The 20,602-nt window shown below is 43.0% G+C and overlaps 1 protein-coding gene across 1 annotated transcript; it reads left to right on the top strand.

Annotated features, from left to right (window-relative positions):
- Positions 1–1,027: 1,027 nt before the first annotated feature.
- LOC117506302 (serine/threonine-protein phosphatase 2B catalytic subunit gamma isoform-like) lies at positions 1,028–13,383 on the top strand (the record flags this gene model as incomplete). Its single annotated transcript, XM_034165790.1, has 5 exons — positions 1,028–1,265; positions 7,494–7,618; positions 12,774–12,885; positions 12,971–13,116; positions 13,204–13,383. Coding segments are annotated over 5 exons (786 nt in total), but the record flags the coding sequence as incomplete, so codon positions are not given.
- Positions 13,384–20,602: the final 7,219 nt, after the last annotated feature.

Raw genomic sequence — 20,602 nt, forward strand, 5'->3', positions numbered from 1 at the left:
AAAGTCACCTCCACCTCTAATCACACACTCGTGCAGCTCCTGTCTAACCACTTATCTGGTTGGGGTGTGAAGCGAAGCCGTCGCTGTTCACACTTTACACCAATCCCACAGATAAGGAAATGCCACAGGAAAACGGCTGCAAAGAAGTTCAGATTATTACTCAATGTTTAAGTCAGCAGAGACAATTACCTTCACAGGTAGATGATATCTCGGCAGCGAGGTGGAGATGACGTCCGGCTTTTATGGAGTTGATTGATGAAGTGGAGATGGGTGACAGCTGTCATGAGTTGATGAGTGACAGATGTCAACCCCAGCTGTGTCCGTGGCGGCAGCGCCCTCTCGTGCCTGAAGCCCGCACTTCAGGCAGGGCGCCCTCTGGTGGTGGGCCAGCAGTACCGCCTCTTCTGGCGGCCCACACAACAAAACTAAATAAATTGAATTAAATTGAAATATGTTGCTGTATATACTATCTGAGATCCTTTGTCTTCTGCCTTGCTTTACTTGGAGTTGCCACACCAAATGTGAGGTGGACCTGCAGGTTGATTTGGCACAAATTTTACACCAGATGCCCTTCCTGATGCAACTCATTACATGGAAAATGGGCAGGGGTGGCCTTGCACCGGGAGGGAACCTTATGCTCTGATAAACTGCAGGGGCACCACGCTGCTCGTTCCCTGTCATGATAAATTTGACAGGGATACATTTGACAGTTTCCCCAAGTGCCTTGGGGCAACTGTTTGTTGTGATTTGGCGCTATATAAGTAAAATTGATTTGATTTGATAAATATTTAGGCAACTTGATCCTGAACCCTCAGCCATTTGTTTTGGTTTGTTGTTATGTTGGTCTTAAATTTCATTGTGACTGCAATTAAAAAATGTTGACCCTGTTCTTGCCATAAGTTGTCAGAGTCCTGATGATAATGTGACGATTCAGTCCAGACAGCAGTCAACTGCTTTCTGGGTCATTTTTGGCAGTATTTGTATCGGGATATGTATCGCTGTTCTTGTTTGCGGTGGTTCTTGTGAGCTCTGCATTTTTGACCTGTTGGTGTTTGTGCTGTGTGCAGCGGTGCCATACCCGCCCGGTGACCGTCTGATGGTCAGGGACCTGTATGTGGACGGGAGACCCAGCGTGGAGGTGCTGAAGGCCCACTTGGTGAAGGAGGGCCGGCTGGAGGAGGAGGCGGCGTTACGGCTCATCACTGAAGGAGCCGACATCCTGCGGCAGGAGAAGTGCATGTTAGAGGTGGAAGCCCCGATCACAGGTCAGCGTCCAAGTACCCGACCCAAAACAACATCAAATAAATACATAAAAACCATTGGACCGTTTCACGCTGAGCAACACACATAAAGCTGCTGCTGATGTTTTAATGCAGCGCCTAAACACACAAACACTATCGGCGCCTAATAACTATCAATTAACAGACCATCAAAGGCATTTGTGCCCCAGTTTAGCCATCAGGTGAACTTTTCACATTATTTATAATTTTGTATGCAAACAGTATTAGCACCTCCAGCCGCTATCAGTAGCTTGATTGATTAGCTCTATCCGGTTTAGCATGGCGGCTTCTCCTGTCTCTCCCCCACTTTTCTGCTCTGGGTGTGAAATGTTTAGTTATTCCTCAGCCTCCTTTAGCAGTAATGGTACTTGTAATAAGTGTAGCTTGTTCGTAGCTTTGGAGGCCAGGCTGGGCGAACTGGAGACTCGGCTCCGCACCTTGGAAAATCCTACAGCTAGCCAGGCCCCTGTAGTTGGTGCGGACCAAGGTAGCTTAGCTGCCGTTAGCTGTCTCCCAGCAGATCCCGAGCAGCCGGGAAAGCAGGCCGGCTGGGTGACTGTGAGGAGGAAGCATAGTCCTAAACAGAAGCCCCCTGTACACCACCAACCCGTTCACATCTCTAACCGTTTTTCCCCACTCGGCGACACACCCGCCGAGGAACAAACTCTGGTTATTGGCGACTCTGTTTTGAGAAATGTGAAGTTAGCGACACCAGCAACCATAGTCAGTTGTCTTCCGGGGGCCAGAGCAGGTGACCTTGAAGGAAATTTGAAACTGCTGGCTAAGGCTAAGCATAAAATTTGGTAAGATTGTAATTCACGTGGGCAGTAATGACACCCAGTTACGCCAATTAACTCACTAAAATTAACATTGAATCGGTGTGTAACTTTGCAAAAACAATGTCGGACTCTGTAGTTTTCTCTGGGCCCCTCCCCAATCGGACCGGGAGTGACATGTTTAGCCGCATGTTCTCCTTGAATTGCTGGCTGTCTGAGTGGTGTCCAAAAAATGAGGTGGGCTTCATAGGTAATTGGCAAAGCTTCTGGGGAAAACCTGGTCTTGTTAGGAGAGACGGCATCCATCCCACTTTGGATGGAGCAGCTCTCATCTCTAGAAATCTGGCCAATTTTATTAAACCCTCCAAATCGTGACTATCCAGGGTTGGGACCAGGAAGCAGAGTTGTAGTCTTACACACCTCTCTGCAGCTTCTCTCCCCCTGCCATCCCCTCATTACTAGGGGACTAGAAGGAGAGAGCATATCTCACCCATATTGGCCTCTCTTCATTGGCTTCCTGTTAATTCTAGAATAGAATTTAAAATTCTTCTTCTTACTTATAAGGTTTTGAATAATCAGGTCCCATCTTATCTTAGGGACCTCGTAGTACCATATTACCCCAATAGAGCGCTTCGCTCTCAGACTGCAGGCTTACTTGTAGTTCCTAGGGTTTGTAAGAGTAGAATGGGAGGCAGAGCCTTCAGCTTTCAGGCTCCTCTCCTGTGGAACCAGCTCCCAATTCAGATCAGGGAGACAGACACCCTCTCTACTTTTAAGATTAGGCTTAAAACTTTCCTTTTTGCTAAAGCTTATAGTTAGGGCTGGATCAGGTGACCCTGAACCATCCCTTAGTTATGCTGCTATAGACGTAGACTGCTGGGGGGTTCCCATGATGCACTGTTTCTTTTTCTTTTTGCTCTGTATGCACCACTCTGCATTTAATCATTAGTGATCGATCTCTGCTCCCCTCCACAGCATGTCTTTTTCCTGGTTCTCTCCCTCAGCCCCAACCAGTCCCAGCAGAAGACTGCCCCTCCCTGAGCCTGGTTCTGCTGGAGGTTTCTTCCTGTTAAAAGGGAGTTTTTCCTTCCCACTGTAGCCAAGTGCTTGCTCACAGGGGGTCGTTTTGACCGTTGGGGTTTTACATAATTATTGTATGGCCTTGCCTTACAATATGAAGCGCCTTGGGGCAACTGTTTGTTGTGATTTGGCGCTATATAAAAAAAAATTGATTGATTGATTGATTACCCCATCCCCGTAGAGACGGTGCCTGCTCCCAGACCACCAACAACCAGTAAAAATCTATTTAAGCATAAAAATTAAAAAAAATAAATAATATAGCACCTTCAACTGCACCACAGAGTAAAACAGTTAAATGTGGTCTATTAAACATTAGGTCTCTCTCTTCTAAGTCCCTGTTAGTAAATGATATAATAATTGATCAACATATTGATTTATTCTGCCTTACAGAAACCTGGTTACAGCAGGATGAATATGTTAGTTTAAATGAGTCAACACCCCCGAGTCACACTAACTGTCAGAATGCTCGTAGCACGGGCCGAGGGGGAGGATTAGCAGCAATCTTCCACTCCAGCTTATTAATTAATCAAAAACCCAGACAGAGCTTTAATTCATTTGAAAGCTTGACTCTTAGTCTTGTCCATCCAAATTGGAAGTCCCAAAAAACAGTTTTATTTGTTATTATCTATCGTCCACCTGGTCGTTACTGTGAGTTTCTTTGTGATTTTTCAGACCTTTTGTCTGACTTAGTGCTTAGCTCAGATAAGATCATTATAGTGGGTGATTTTAACATCCACATAGATGCTGAGAATGACAGCCTCAACACTGCATTTAATCTATTATTAGACTCAGTTGGCTTCACTCAAAATGTAAATGAGCCCACCCACCCCTTTAACCGCACTTTAGATCTTGTTCTGACATATGGCATAGAAATTGAAGACTTAACAGTATTCCCTGAAAACCCCCTGTTGTCTGATCATTTCTTAATAACATTTACATTTACTTTAATGGACTACCCCGCAGTGGGGAATGTTTCATTACAGTAGAAGTCTTTCAGAAAGCACTGTAACTAGGTTTAAGGATATGATTCCTTCTTTATCTTCTCCAATGCCATATACCAACACAGTGCAGAGTAGCTACCTAAACTCTGTGAGTGAGATAGATTAACTCGTCAGTAGCTTTACATCCTCATTGAGCACAACTTTGGATGCTGTAGCTCCTCTGAAAAAGAGAGCCTTAAATCAGAAGTGCCTGACTCCGTGGTATAACCCACAAAGTCGCAGCTTAAAGCAGATAACCCGTAAGCTGGTGAGGAAATGGCGTCTCACTAATTTAGAAGATCTTCATTTAACCTGGAAAAAGAGTCTGTTGCTCTATAAAAAAGCCCTCCGTAAAGCTAGGACATCTTACTATTCATCACTAATTGACGAAAATAAGAACAACTCCAGGTTTCTTTTCAGCACTGTAGCCAGGCTGACAAAGAGTCAGAGCTCTATTGAGCCGAGTATTCCTTTAACTTTAACTAGTAATGACTTCATGACTTTCTTTGCTAATAAAATTTTAACTATTAGAGAAAAAATTATTCATAACCATCCCAAAGACATATCTTTATGTTTGACTGCTTTCAGTAATGCTGGTATTTGGTTAGACTCTTTCTCTCCGATTGTTCTGTCTGAGTTACTTTCATTAGTCACTTCCTCCAAACCATCAACATGTCTATTAGACCCCATTCCTACCAGGCTGCTCAAGGAAGCCCTACCGTTAATTAATGCTTCGATCTTAAATATGATCAATCTATCTTTATTAGTTGGCTATGTACCACAGGCTTTTAAGGTGGCAGTAATTAAACCATTACTTAAAAAGCCATCACTTGACCCAGCTATCTTAGCTAATTATCGGCCAATCTCCAACCTTCCTTTTCTCTCAAAAATTCTTGAAAGGGTAGTTGTAAAACAGCTAACTGATCATCTGCAGAGGAATGGTCTATTTGAAGAGTTTCAGTCAGGTTTTAGAATTCATCATAGTACAGAAACAGCATTAGTGAAGGTTACAAATGATCTTCTTATGGCCTCAGACAGTGGACTCATCTCTGTGCTTGTTCTGTTAGACCTTAGTGCAGCTTTTGATACTGTTGACCATAAAATTTTATTACAGAGATTAGAGCATGCCATAGGTATTAAAGGCACTGCGCTGCGGTGGTTTGAATCATATTTATCTAATAGATTACAATTTGTTCATGTAAATGGGGAATCTTCTTCACAGACTAAGGTTAGTTATGGAGTTCCACAAGGTTCTGTGCTAGGACTGATTTTATTCACTTAGGCAGTATTATTAGAAAGCATTGCTTAAATTTTCATTGTTACACAGATGATACCCAGCTTTATCTATCCATGAAGCCAGAGGACACACACCAATTAGCTAAACTGCAGGATTGTCTTACAGACATAAGGACATGGATGACCTCTAATTTCCTGCTTTTAAATTCAGATAAAACTGAAGTTATTGTACTTGGCCCCACAAATCTTAGAAACATGGTGTCTAACCAGATCCTTACTCTGGATGGCATTACCCTGACCTCTAGTAATACTGTGAGAAATCTTGGAGTCATTTTTGATCAGGATATGTCATTCAATGCGCATATTAAACAAATATGTAGGACTGCTTTTTTGCTATTACGCAATATCTCTAAAATTAGAAAGGTCTTGTCTCAGAGTGATGCTGAAAAACTAATTCATGCATTTATTTCCTCTAGGCTGGACTATTGTAATTCATGATTATCAGGTTGTCCTAAAAGTTCCCTGAAAACCCTTCAGTTAATTCAAAATGCTGCAGCTAGAGTACTGACGGGGACTAGAAGGAGAGAGCATATCTCACCCATATTGGCCTCTCTTCATTGGCTTCCTGTTAATTCTAGAATAAAATTTAAAATTCTTCTTACTTATAAGGTTTTGAATAATCAGGTCCCATCTTATCTTAGGGACCTCGTAGTACCATATCACCCCAATAGAGCGCTTTGCTTTCAGACTGCAGGCTTACTTGTAGTTCCTAGGGTTTGTAAGAGTAGAATGGGAGGCAGAGCCTTCAGCTTTCAGGCTCCTCTCCTGTGGAACCAGCTCCCAATTCGGATCAGGGAGACAGACACCCTCTCTACTTTTAAGATTAGGCTTAAAACTTTCCTTTTTGCTAAAGCTTATAGTTAGGGCTGGATCAGGTGACCCTGAACCATCCCTTAGTTATGCTGCTATAGACTTAGACTGCTGGGGGGTTCCCATGATGCACTGAGTGTTTCTTTCTCTTTTTGCTCTGTATGCACCACTCTGCATTTAATCATTAGTGATTGATCTCTGCTCTCTTCCACAGCGTGTCTTTTTCCTGATTCTCTCCCCTCAGCCCCAACCGGTCCCATCAGAAGACTGCCCCTCCCTGAGCCTGGTTCTGCTGGAGGTTTCTTCCTGTTAAAAGGGAGTTTTCCTTCCCACTGTCACCAAGTGCTTGCTCACAGGGGGTCGTTTTGGCCGTTGAGGTTTTTCTGTAATTATTGTATGGCTTTTGCCTTACAATATAAAGCGCCTTGGGGCAAGTGTTGTTGTGATTTGGCACTATATAAATAAAATTGATTTGATTTGATTTGATGGCATTAGATCCAGTTAATCCTATGATTACTGATGAAAAACTCAATGTAATTTTTGATGCTCCCACCAAACTGGTGTCTTTTGTCCTCTCTGCTGTCCCTTGGGTCTCTGGCTCCCTCTGGTGTCCTCTGTTAGGGTTCAGTCCAGAAGCCATTTTTTTCAGGCTTCTCCTATACTGCCCAGTCCATTTTAGTTTCTCAAGAGAGCACAATCCGCTGACTATCTTGCAGCATGAGCGTGCATGGCTTGTCTGACTCAGACAGAATCAGTAATCCAGGAAGCACATGTTGACTCCCACTCATGGAGCCTTATGATGGGGAATCTTTAGTAATGCTGGTCATTCAACATCCTCACACACCATGGCATTCAGCCTCCAGCCTCGCTCGTTCATATGCCTCCATGTCTCATTTAGTCTCACTCCTCTTGCTCTTTACCAGGGGACATGCAGTGGCAGAATAGGCCTGTGGGTCCTCTGTCTGTCACTTGGATTAGGCCAACCGTGCCTCACGGCCACGTTTTTGGGTGTAGGGCTCCAGGATGCAAGACATTTTGACGATTTAATTAATGAAATGTAAAATAGAAGGAAGCAGCAAATGGCTGCTGCAGCATTTGAAACCTGTACATCTTCTTAATAATGTGAGCCGGTGGTGACTCACGCTGCAGCTGTGGATCACTGACGCCAACATGTCAGCACACTGTGTTTTTGGATCCACACGGCTGTGCTTGTTGCCGGCCTGTGTGTGTTAAAATCGTTGATCCTGTGCTTTGTTTCTGTGTGTTTGTAGTTTGTGGAGATGTCCACGGTCAGTTCTTCGACCTCATGAAGCTGTTTGAGGTGGGCGGATCCCCGAGCAGTACCCGCTATCTGTTCCTGGGGGACTACGTGGACCGAGGCTACTTCAGCATTGAGGTAAGGGCAGTGATTTCTGCAGCAGCTTGTTGCTGGGCCTTCAGAGGATCCAGCCTCAGATGTTGCATCCAGACTCATTGTTCCACGTCCACAGTGGAGGACTGACGTTGGCCTGTGGCCTTTAATAGGCTGCTGAAACGATTCCTTGTCACGTTGATGGCTGTCCTCAAACACATGCTGATTTCTTATTGCGCTCGTAAACCTGTAGCAGGGGTCGGTTGTACGCTATGAACTGAAATTCACTGTAGAGTGTAGAGGCAGACCGATATATCAGCCGGCCGATATAATCGGCCGATATAATCAAAGTACTCACTATCAGCCAAAATTTTGCCAGTAAAACGCAGATAATTTCTCATAAACACAACAGTTACTGAAATAATGTTTGTGTCGGCAATGTAAAATGTCATTGCATCGTTTGCCCAGTAGATGGAGGTCTGACTCCATTCAACTGAGAGCTGCTTACACCCCTGCTTAAGTGTGTTCATCACCGGCCCCTGTAGTTCGCTGTCACACTGCACTGATCGGCTGACAAAAACATACAAGTAAGTTTATAAGGATGTTGTTTGTAATAACTTTGCGATTACATTCACCCCACATTTCTCTCGTTTCAGTTCAACTCAGTTTGATTAACTCAGTTTATGTAGTAATGTGTCAAATGTGCTTCATTGCGTCGGTCACGCTTTTTATTAAGCCCACGTTGTGTAGACCTTATTTTTAGCATGAAAAACTTTCATTTACTGCTAAGAGGTTGAAACATTCAGATTCACTGGTCGTCTGGAATGGTTCTGGGAATTACTGCCGTTCGCCATTATCCCTCTGGGGGCTTTATGTAGGTAAGTTTTCGTCAGGCTGTGATGATGAATCTGACTGAAATGAACAAGTCAGATTAAGACTTTATATTTACTCTATGTGTAAATGGTTTTAATATTTGAAACAGTCTGATTTGTTCGCAGCTTTCAGTTGTTGAGCCATTCAATGGACAGCAGCAATGGACACATTTTGATTTATGAATAACTTACAAATAACGTGTGTCAACAATTGCATAACTTGCCTACATCTTATGTCCCGCATATGGGAGATGTATGAGACATACGCTGGCATATGTCAAAAATATTGTGCATGTGCAAAATCTTTTCAGTGTACTTGCCGTATTACGATGTATATCAGCGAGCTTCAATGTGCTCTTTTATAAGACACTGAGAATTTGATAAATGTAGACTGAAAGCAGAGTTAAAGTCAGTTAATCCAGACAGTCAGTCCATTTATGGAAATGTATTACAGATAATGAAGAAAAACTCACATATAATGGATTCAGGTGGACCAGCAAACTTTGTGCATTATAATCTAAATCTGTTATACATATAAAATAGACAAAATGCATTGTATGTATAAAACAGACGAAATATGTTACACGTATAAAACGGACAAAATACATTATATGTATGTAATGGATTAGTTCCAGTCAGGAGACTGCGAGTGATCTACAGGGAATCTTGAATAAGGACCTGCCTCATTTAATGACCGGGTCAGATCCCTCTGAAAAAAAAATAAAAGCCTGCCTTAAATAAGAACCGGACATTATGTGCATTAAAAAGATTAAATTTAGTCGAGTCACTCTTTTTAAGTACACTGTGGAGTGGTAACTTAAAATCCTAATGCCTGATTTATGCTTCTCCAGCTTCGTAACTCCGTGGCCACGCAATGACGTTGACGTGGGTGTGACCCTTTTAAAGTTCTCCATCGCGTTTTTATGCAATTTGCCACAGGAACAGTGGCTTTTTCTGGATTAATGTGTCCCTCAACAAGCTGCACTTCTTTATACAAACTTTCATCCTCCAAACCAACATTATGGTACGTACGATTTCCCTCCATTAATTGCAGATCATTTGAGCATCTTTTTCTGATTCTGTGTTGTAAAGTTGGTCAGATTTGCAGACTTTTCTGCCAGATGTATTTGATCCATGATGGAAATATAATCGGCGTGCACACTGCAAAAACTATTAAAATAAGAGGGGAGAGGAAGGAGAGAAACCAGAAAATTGACCTGTCACAGCCCTTGCAGTCTCAGTCATTAAAGCAGGTGTGCATCAGGCTACGGGGAGGTTCACAGCCCCGCAGAGGGCTCTGATCTAAGGCGGTTTGGTTTGTCACACCGAGCGATATGTGTGAAACTTAACACCATATTACAGTGCAGGCAGCAGGCAGCATTTTGTTAATAATCACCGGCCTTGAATTATGCCCTGCCTTGTTTAGGTCCCGGGTCTGAGCACAGTTTAAAAAAAAAATGAATGCCCGGGGTTTTAATCACGGAAATACAGTGCCCACTTTCCTCAAATCGCCGAGTGTCGGTGCTGAACTTCATTTCGTACCTCTGTTACTGGGGACGTCCAGACTGCTTTGTCCAGTACATGCGAGGGTTTTTTAATGGAAATTCATTGCAATTGGATGGGATGTTTTGTCCGATGTGAGCAAAATCTGTTATACAAAATCCGTTACATATGGTGTTTATTACATGGAAAACCAGACAAAAGCATTGCGACATTTGCTTTTGTCTGGTGAGTGTGAATATCCAGATCATACGATGATGGTTATGATGATTAATAGTTTCTGGTCCCCTCCCCTCCCGGGGTGGTGATGTGGTTTTTAGCGGGCTGTTATCGTTAAATAAGTGGCTGGCACAGTTTGTACACAACACGGTTTTGGTTTTGTTGATAACTGGCCTTCGTTCTGGGGCCGGCGTGATCTGTTGATGCCAGATGGCTTTCACCCTACTAGAGAGGGAGCTGCCATCTTGTCCACGAATATAGATGGGGCTCTGCAGGGAGGGTAACACTTGGAGTATACAGCAGGTCGCAGAATATGGGAAGAGTGTGGGTGTGGGATCCACTAGTTTAGCGGGGAATTTAGTGCAGACAATCCAAGGTGCTGAAAGTGTTTTTTTTGGGGGGGGAGATTTATCAGATTGAGACTGTGCCCTGCTCCTGTAGACGTGTTCGTAGAATTTACAGGGAGATATGTTTTTCAAATTTAGTACCTATTACTACATTGGATGACACTGGAGTCGAGGATGGCCTGCTGGTTGTTCCTGCTGTATTAAATATTTCATGTCTGATGCCTGCGATCCGTGTGGATTGTTTCAGGCCTAAACCTATTTTTAGGTATCTTAGAAATGTAATTTTGGAACCACCCATAAACCCAAATAGTCCAATTGTCAACTCTGCCGAGGTCCTTAGTTTGGGTCTTATAAATGTTAGATCATTGTCTTCAAAATCTATGTTGATCAATGATTTAATTGTGGATCACTATTTGGATATGATTGGTTTGTGTGAAACCTGGCTTAAACCTACAGTTGTTCTTCCCATGAATGAAGCGTGCCCACCAGCATACACATTTAGTCATGTTTCCTGTGGTATGAAGCAGGGCGGGGGTGTTGCTTTTATTTATAAGTCTAGGTTTACGTTAGTAACTGTTGGGGGTTACAGGTATGGATCGTTTGAGCATCTGATTCTCCGCTCTGCCCATTATGTATTGTTTAGGGCAGAATCATGGACATCAGTCGTGTTATTTTGTCATTGTTTATAGGCCTCCTGGCCCATATTCTGAATTCCTGGATGAATTTGGTGAGTTTGTTTCTAGCTTGTTAACTAATGCTGATAATATTTTGATTATGGGTGATTTTAACATTCATATGAATCGACCCTCTGATCCCCTCTGTAAATCATTTATGGAGATTGTAGATGCATTGGGATTTCAGCGGTGTATTCAGGGCTCAACACATATTAGTGGTAATACCCTGGATTTGGTTTTGGTACGAGGTGTTGCTGTCATGAATGTTGGTATACTCCCCCTTACATCGGTGGTCTCTGACCATTCACTTATTAAGTTTACATTTACATTACCGCGTTTAGTGGAGCAACAACCTGGCCTATTACTGCGGCGATGCATTAAACCTTCAACTAGGACTGAACTTGAAGCCAGATTGCCTGGTCTTTTAGCTTCAACTTTGCAGAATGCTCAATCAGTGGACAGTCTGGTGGATGGTTTGAATTCGGTACTCAAAACTACACTTGATGACATTGTGCCTCCTTTATTAAGGACTTGCCTTCCCAAAGTGCAGTCGCCTTGGTTTAATGGTTACTTGCGGGACCTCAGGCAGAAGGCTAGAGGTCTGGAACGGAAGTGGCGTAGCTCTAAATTAGAGGTGTTCCACTCTGCATGGCATGATGCAGTTGCAGAGTATAAGCATGCACTGTGAACTACAAAGCAGGCTTACTATTCGGATTTGATCAATAAAAATAAGCACAACTCAAAATTTTTGTTTGATACTGTAGCATTTTTTATCCATGGTCAGTTACCTGTTAGTCCTTCTCCGTTTATAGCTCAAGACTTCTTGGAGTACTTTGAGAAGAAAATAGAAGACATTAGATTGAGCATATCTAAACATGCTTTGGCTCAATCTCTGCACCCTGCTGTGGAGGTGGGTGTTAATAATGAGGTGATACCTAGATTTCCAGAATTTGATACTATTTCACTAGACACGCTAGCAAAGCTTGTGACATCTACAAAAAGCACAACCTGCCTATTTGATCCTATACCAATTTGATACTATTTCACTAGACACGCTAGCAAAGCTCGTGACATCTACAAAAAGCACAACCTGCCTATTTGATCCTATACCAATAAAATTGTTTAAGGACCTGTGGCCCGTTCTTGTAATTTCCTTTTATTCTTCTGTGTTTTATCTTTTTATTGTGCTTTTCTTGCTAGATTAATTTGTGTTGTGAATTGTGTGAAGCGCCTTGGGGCGACTTTGTCGTGAGTTGGCGCTATATAAATTAATAAATTGAAATTAATAAATTGATGGTTGATGGTTTTATTGCACATACAGGATAGTAAAAAATTGTTATGAAATCGAGACTTGAGCCATATTTTGTTCCAGTATAAGAGTCAAATACCACAGTTTTAACCCAAGAAAAGAAAGTGCTCTTAGAATGCACCAAATTGCACCATTTTTTCAAAATTGCCGGGGGGGATCATGCCTCTGGACCCCCAAGGGACCTTGCGCTTGCGGCACTCCCACACAGGCCATCACTCAGAGAAAATGTTCAGTCAAAAAATTTTCATTTGCTTACGGCCATGTTGACTGTCCCTGCAGTGTGTCCTGTACCTGTGGGCTCTGAAGATCAACCACCCCAACACTTTGTTCCTTCTCAGAGGGAACCATGAGTGCCGGCACCTCACAGAGTACTTCACCTTCAAACAGGAGTGTGAGTCCTTCAGCTTGCGGTTGGTCTGGATTTAGTTCCACAACGTCCTCACACCCATGTGTGTGTTTGTGTGTGTGTCCTTCAGGTAATATCAAGTACTCTGAGTGTGTCTACGATGCCTGTATGAAAGCCTTTGACTGCTTGCCTTTGGCTGCACTCCTCAACCAGCAGTTCCTGTGTGTGCACGGAGGTCTTAGCCCTGAAGTCACCTGTCTGGACGACATACGAAAGGTAGCTGCTGTTATTTCCCAAGCACTGGCTGTCATTGGAATTTAATATTTCTGCCATTACATTGTTTAAATTGTGACTTTTGTGTAGCTGGACCGCTTTAAGGAGCCCCCTGCCTTTGGACCAATGTGTGACCTTCTGTGGTCAGACCCAGGAGAGGACTATGGGTCAGAAAAGACCCAGGAACATTTCTGTCACAACAGCGTCAGAGGCTGCTCTTACTTCTACAGGTGGGAGCAGACGGCAGCTGTTTGAATCAATATTAGCTCTGTCTGCATGCTCTAATATTTGACTTGTAACTGAAGTCACGCTGAGCCACAGGCTGTTTCCTCAGCCACTCCACAGTCATCCCAGCAGATCCTTCCATGGCCCATTTCATTTGGAATGAGTCATCTTTACCCATTATCATCTCTCTGTGGGCTGCAGAGTTTATTCAGCTATAGACATCAATTTACATCAAGCCCCACACATCAGTTTACATCAAACCTCAAACATGAGTTTACATCAAGCCCCACACATCAGTTTACATCAACCCTCAGACATCAGTTTACATCAAGGCCCAGACATCAGTTTACATCAAGCCCCACACATCAGTTTACATCAAGCCCCACTCATCAGTTTACATCAAGGCCCAGACATCAGTTTACATCAAGGCCCAGACATCAGTTTACATCAAGGCCCAGACATCAGTTTACATCAAGGCCCAGACATCATTTTACAACAAGCCCCACTCAACAGTTTACATCAAGGCCCAGACATCAGTTTACATCAAGGCCCAGACATCAGTTTACATCAAGCCCCACTCATCAGTTTACATGAAGGCCCAGACATCAGTTTACATCAAGCCCCACTCATCAGTTTACATCAAGGCCCAGACATCAGTTTACATCAAGCCCCACTCATCAGTTTACATCAAGCCCCACTCATCAGTTTACATCAAGCCCCACTCATCAGTTTACATCAAGGCCCAGACATCATTTTACAACAAGCCCCACACATCAGTTTACATCAAGCCCCACACATCAGTTTACATCAAGGCCCAGACATCATTTTACAACAAGCCCCACACATCAGTTTACATCAAGCCCCACACATCAGTTTACATCAAGGCCCAGACATCAGTTTACATCAAACCTCAAACATCAGTTTACATATCAAACCTCAAACATCAGTTTACTTCAAGGACCAGACATCAGTTTACATCAAGCCCCACACATCAGTTTACATCAAACCTCAAACATCAGTTTACATATCAAACCTCAAACATCAGTTTACATCAAGCCCCACACATCAGTTTACATCAAACCTCAAACATCAGTTTACATCAAGCCCCACACATCAGTTTACATCAAGCCCCACACATCAGTTTACATCAAACCTCAAACATCAGTTTACATCAAGCCCCACACATCAGTTTACATCAAACCTCAGACATTAGTTTACATCAAGGCCCAGACATCAGTTTACATCAAGCCCCACACATCAGTTTACATCAAACCTCAAACATCAGTTTACATCAAACCTCAAACATCAGTTTACATCAAGCCCCACACATCAGTTTACATCAAGCCCCAAACATCAGTTTACATCAAACCTCAAACATCAGTTTACATCAAGCCCCACTCATCAGTTTACATCAAGCCCCACTCATCAGTTTATATCAAGGCCCAGACATCATTTTACAACAAGCCCCACACATCAGTTTACATCAAGCCCCACACATCAGTTTACATCAAACCTCAGACATTAGTTTACATCAAGGCCCAGACATCAGTTTACATCAAGCCCCAGACATCATTTTACAACAAGCCCCACACATCAGTTTACATCAAGCCCCACACATCAGTTTACATCAAACCTCAGACATCAGTTTACATCAAGGCCCAGATATCAGTTTACATCAAGCCCCACACATCAGTTTACATCAAGCCCCACACATCAGTTTACATCAAGGCCCAGACATCATTTTGCATCAAGCCCCACACATCAGTTTACATCAAACCTCACACATCAGTTTACATCAAGGCCCAGACATCATTTTGCATCAAGCCCCACACATCAGTTTACATCAAACCTCACACATCAATTTACATCAAGCCCCAGACATCATTTTGCATCAAGCCCCAGACATCAGTTTACATCAAGCCCCACACATCAGTTTACATCAAGCCCCACACATCAGTTTACATCAGGCCCCACTCATCAGTTTACATCAAGACCCAGACATCAGTTTACATCAAGGCCCAGACATCAGTTTACATCAAGCCCCACACATCAGTTTACATCAAGCCCCACTCATCAGTTTACATCAAGGCCCAGACATCAGTTTACATCAAGCCCCACTCATCAGTTTACATCAAGGCCCAGACATCAGTTTACATCAAGCCCCACTCATCAGTTTACATCAAGCCCCACTCATCAGTTTACATCAAGCCCCACTCATCACTTTACATCAAGGCCCAGACATCATTTTACAACAAGCCCCACACATCAGTTTACATCAAGCCCCACACATCAGTTTACATCAAGGCCCAGACATCAGTTTACATCAAACCTCAAACATCAGTTTACATATCAAACCTCAAACATCAGTTTACATCAAGGCCCACACATCAGTTTACATCAAGCCCCACACATCAGTTTACATCAAACCTCAAACATCAGTTTACATCAAGCCCCACACATCAGTTTACATCAAACCTCAAACATCAGTTTACATCAAGCCCCACACATCAGTTTACATCAAGCCCCAAACATCAGTTTACATCAAACCTCAAACATCAGTTTACATCAAGCCCCACCCATCAGTTTACAACAAGCCCCACACATCAGTTTACATCAAGCCGCAAACATCAGTTTACATCAAACCTCAAACATCAGTTTACATCAAGCCCCACCCATCATTTTACAACAAGCCCCACACATCAGTTTACATCAAGCCCCACACATCAGTTTACATCAAACCTCAGACATTAGTTTACATCAAGGCCCAGACATCAGTTTACATCAAGCCCCACACATCAGTTTACATCAAACCTCAAACATCAGTTTACATCAAACCTCAAACATCGGTTTACATCAAGCCCCACACATCAGTTTACATCAAGCCGCAAACATCAGTTTACATCAAACCTCAAACATCAGTTTACATCAAGCCCCACTCATCAGTTTACATCAAGCCCCACTCATCAGTTTATATCAAGGCCCAGACATCATTTTACAACAAGCCCCACACATCAGTTTACATCAAGCCCCACACATCAGTTTACATCAAACCTCAGACATTAGTTTACATCAAGGCCCAGACATCAGTTTACATCAAGCCCCAGACATCATTTTACAACAAGCCCCACACATCAGTTTACATCAAGCCCCACACATCAGTTTACATCAAACCTCAGACATCAGTTTACATCAAGGCCCAGATATCAGTTTACATCAAGCCCCACACATCAGTTTACATCAAGCCCCACACATCAGTTTACATCAAGGCCCAGACATCATTTTGCATCAAGCCCCACACATCAGTTTACATCAAACCTCACACATCAGTTTACATCAAGGCCCAGACATCATTTTGCATCAAGCCCCACACATCAGTTTACATCAAACCTCACACATCAGTTTACATCAAGCCCCAGACATCATTTTGCATCAAGCCCCAGACATCAGTTTACATCAAGCCCCACACATCAGTTTACATCAAGCCCCACACATCAGTTTACATCAGGCCCCACTCATCAGTTTACATCAAGACCCAGACATCAGTTTACATCAAGGCCCAGACATCAGTTTACATCAAGCCCCACACATCAGTTTACATCAAGCCGCAAACATCAGTTTACATCAAACCTCAAACATCAGTTTACATCAAGCCCCACTCATCATTTTACAACAAGCCCCACACATCAGTTTACATCAAGCCCCACACATCAGTTTACATCAAACCTCAGACATTAGTTTACATCAAGGCCCAGACATCAGTTTACATCAAGCCCCACACATCAGTTTACATCAAACCTCAAACATCAGTTTACATCAAACCTCAAACATCAGTTTACATCAAGCCCCACACATCAGTTTACATCAAGCCCCAAACATCAGTTTACATCAAACCTCAAACATCAGTTTACATCAAGCCCCACTCATCAGTTTACATCAAGCCCCACTCATCAGTTTATATCAAGGCCCAGACATCATTTTACAACAAGCCCCACACATCAGTTTACATCAAACCTCAGACATTAGTTTACATCAAGGCCCAGACATCAGTTTACATCAAGCCCCAGACATCATTTTACAACAAGCCCCACACATCAGTTTACATCAAGCCCCACACATCAGTTTACATCAAACCTCAGACATCAGTTTACATCAAGGCCCAGATATCAGTTTAGATCAAGCCCCACACATCAGTTTACATCAAGCCCCAGACATCATTTTGCATCAAGCCCCACACATCAGTTTACATCAAACCTCACACATCAGTTTACATCAAGGCCCAGACATCATTTTGCATCAAGCCCCACACATCAGTTTACATCAAACCTCACACATCAATTTACATCAAGCCCCAGACATCATTTTGCATCAAGCCCCAGACATCAGTTTACATCAAGCCCCACACATCAGTTTACATCAAGCCCCACACATCAGTTTACATCAAGCCCCACTCATCAGTTTACATCAAGACCCAGACATCAGTTTACATCAAGGCCCAGACATCAGTTTACATCAAGCCCCAGACATCATTTTACATCAAGCCCCACACATCAGTTTACATCAAACCTCAAACAGCAGTTTACATCAAACCCGACACATCCATTAATATCCACACAAGTTTCGGGCCCCAGACATTAGTTTACATCAAGCCCAAGGTTTAAGTTTACATCAAACCTAAGACATCAGTTTCCATTAAGACCCACACAAGTTTCGGACCCCAGACCAGTTTACATCAAGACCCAGGAGTAAGTTTACATCAAGCCCCACACATCAGTGTACATCAAGGCCCACTCATCAGTTTACATCAAGGCCCACACATCAGTTTACATCAAGGCCCAGACATCATTTTGCATCAAGCCCCACACATCAGTTTACATCACACCTCACACATCAGTTTACATCAAGGCCCAGACATCATTTTGCATCAAGCCCCACACATCAGTTTACATCAAACCTCACACATCAATTTACATCAAGCCCCAGACATCATTTTGCATCAAGCCCCAGACATCAGTTTACATCAAGCCCCACACATCAGTTTACATCAAGCCCCACACATCAGTTTACATCAAGCCCCACTCATCAGTTTACATCAAGACCCAGACATCAGTTTACATCAAGGCCCAGACATCAGTTTACATCAAGCCCCACACATCAGTTTACATCAAGCCCCACACATCAGTTTACATCAAACCTCAAACATCAGTTTACATCAAGCCCCACTCATCATTTTACAACAAGCCCCACACATCAGTTTACATCAAGCCCCACACATCAGTTTACATCAAACCTCAGACATCAGTTTACATCAAGGCCCAGACATCAGTTTACATCAAGCCCCACACATCAGTTTACATCAAACCTCAAACATCAGTTTACATCAAACCTCAAACATCAGTTTACATCAAGCCCCACACATCAGTTTACATCAAGCCCCAAACATCAGTTTACATCAAACCTCAAACATCAGTTTACATCAAGCCCCACACATCAGTTTACATCAAGCCCCACTCATCAGTTTACATCAAGGCCCAGACATCATTTTACAACAAGCCCCACACATCAGTTTACATCAAACCTCAGACATCAGTTTACATCAAGGCCCAGACATCAGTTTACATCAAGCCCCAGACATCATTTTACAACAAGCCCCACACATCAGTTTACATCAAGCCCCACACATCAGTTTACATCAAACCTCAGACATCAGTTTACATCAAGGCCCAGATATCAGTTTACATCAAGCCCCACACATCAGTTTACATCAAGCCCCAGACATCAGTTTGCATCAAGCCCCACACATCAGTTTACATCAAACCTCACACATCAGTTTACATCAAGGCCCAGACATCATTTTGCATCAAGCCCCACACATCAGTTTACATCAAACCTCACACATCAGTTTACATCAAGCCCCAGACATCATTTTGCATCAAGCCCCAGACATCAGTTTACATCAAGCCCCACACATCAGTTTACATCAAGCCCCACACATCAGTTTACATCAAGCCCCACACATCAGTTTACATCAAGCCCCAGACATCAGTTTACATCAAGGCCCAGACATCAGTTTACATCAAGCCCCAGACATCATTTTACATCAAGCCCCACACATCAGTTTACATCAAACCTCAAACAGCAGTTTACATCAAACCCCACACATCCATTAATATCCACACAAGTTTCGGGCCCCAGACATTAGTTTACATCAAGCCCAAGGTTTAAGTTTACATCAAACCTAAGACATCAGTTTCCATTAAGACCCACACAAGTTTCGGACCCCAGACCAGTTTACATCAAGACCCAGGAGTAAGTTTACATCAAGCCCCACACATCAGTGTACATCAAGGCCCACTCATCAGTTTACATCAAGGCCCAGACATCAGTTTACATCAAGGCCCAGACATCAGTTTACATCAAGGCCCAGACATCAGTTTACATCAAGCCCCACTCAACAGTTTACATCAAGGCCCAGACATCAGTTTACATCAAGCCCCACTCATCAGTTTACATCAAGGCCCAGACATCATTTTACAACAAGCCCCACACATCAGTTTACATCAAGCCCCCCACATCAGTTTACATCAAACCTCAAACATCAGTTTACATATCAAACCTCAGACATCAGTTTACATCAAGCCCCACACATCAGTTTACATCAAACCTCAGGCATCAGTTTACATCAAGGCCCAGACATCAGTTTACTTCAAGCCCCACACATCAGTTTACATCAAACCTCAAACATCAGTTTACATATCAAACCTCAAACATCAGTTTACATCAAGCCCCACACATCAGTTTACATCAAACCTCAAACATCAGTTTACATCAAACCTCAAACATCAGTTTACATCAAGCCCCAGAATCAGTTTACATCAGACCTCAAACATCAGTTTACATCAAACCTCAAACATCAGTTTACATATCAATCCTCAAACAACAGTTTACATCAAGCCCCACACATCAGTTTACATCAAACCTCAAACATCAGTTTACATCAAGCCCCACACATCAGTTTACATCAAACCTCAAACATCAGTTTACATCAAGCCCCACTCATCAGTTTACATCAAGGCCCAGACATCAGTTTACATCAAGCCCCACTCATCAGTTTACATCAAGGCCCAGACATCAGTTTACATCAAGGCCCAGACATCAGTTTACATCAAGGCCCAGACATCATTTTACAACAAGCCCCACACATCAGTTTACATCAAACCTCAAACATCAGTTTACATATCAAACCTCAAACATCAGTTTACATCAA

The sequence above is a fragment of the Thalassophryne amazonica genome, unplaced genomic scaffold, assembly GCF_902500255.1.
Source record: "Thalassophryne amazonica unplaced genomic scaffold, fThaAma1.1, whole genome shotgun sequence".
Classification (NCBI taxonomy): Eukaryota; Metazoa; Chordata; class Actinopteri; order Batrachoidiformes; family Batrachoididae; genus Thalassophryne; species Thalassophryne amazonica.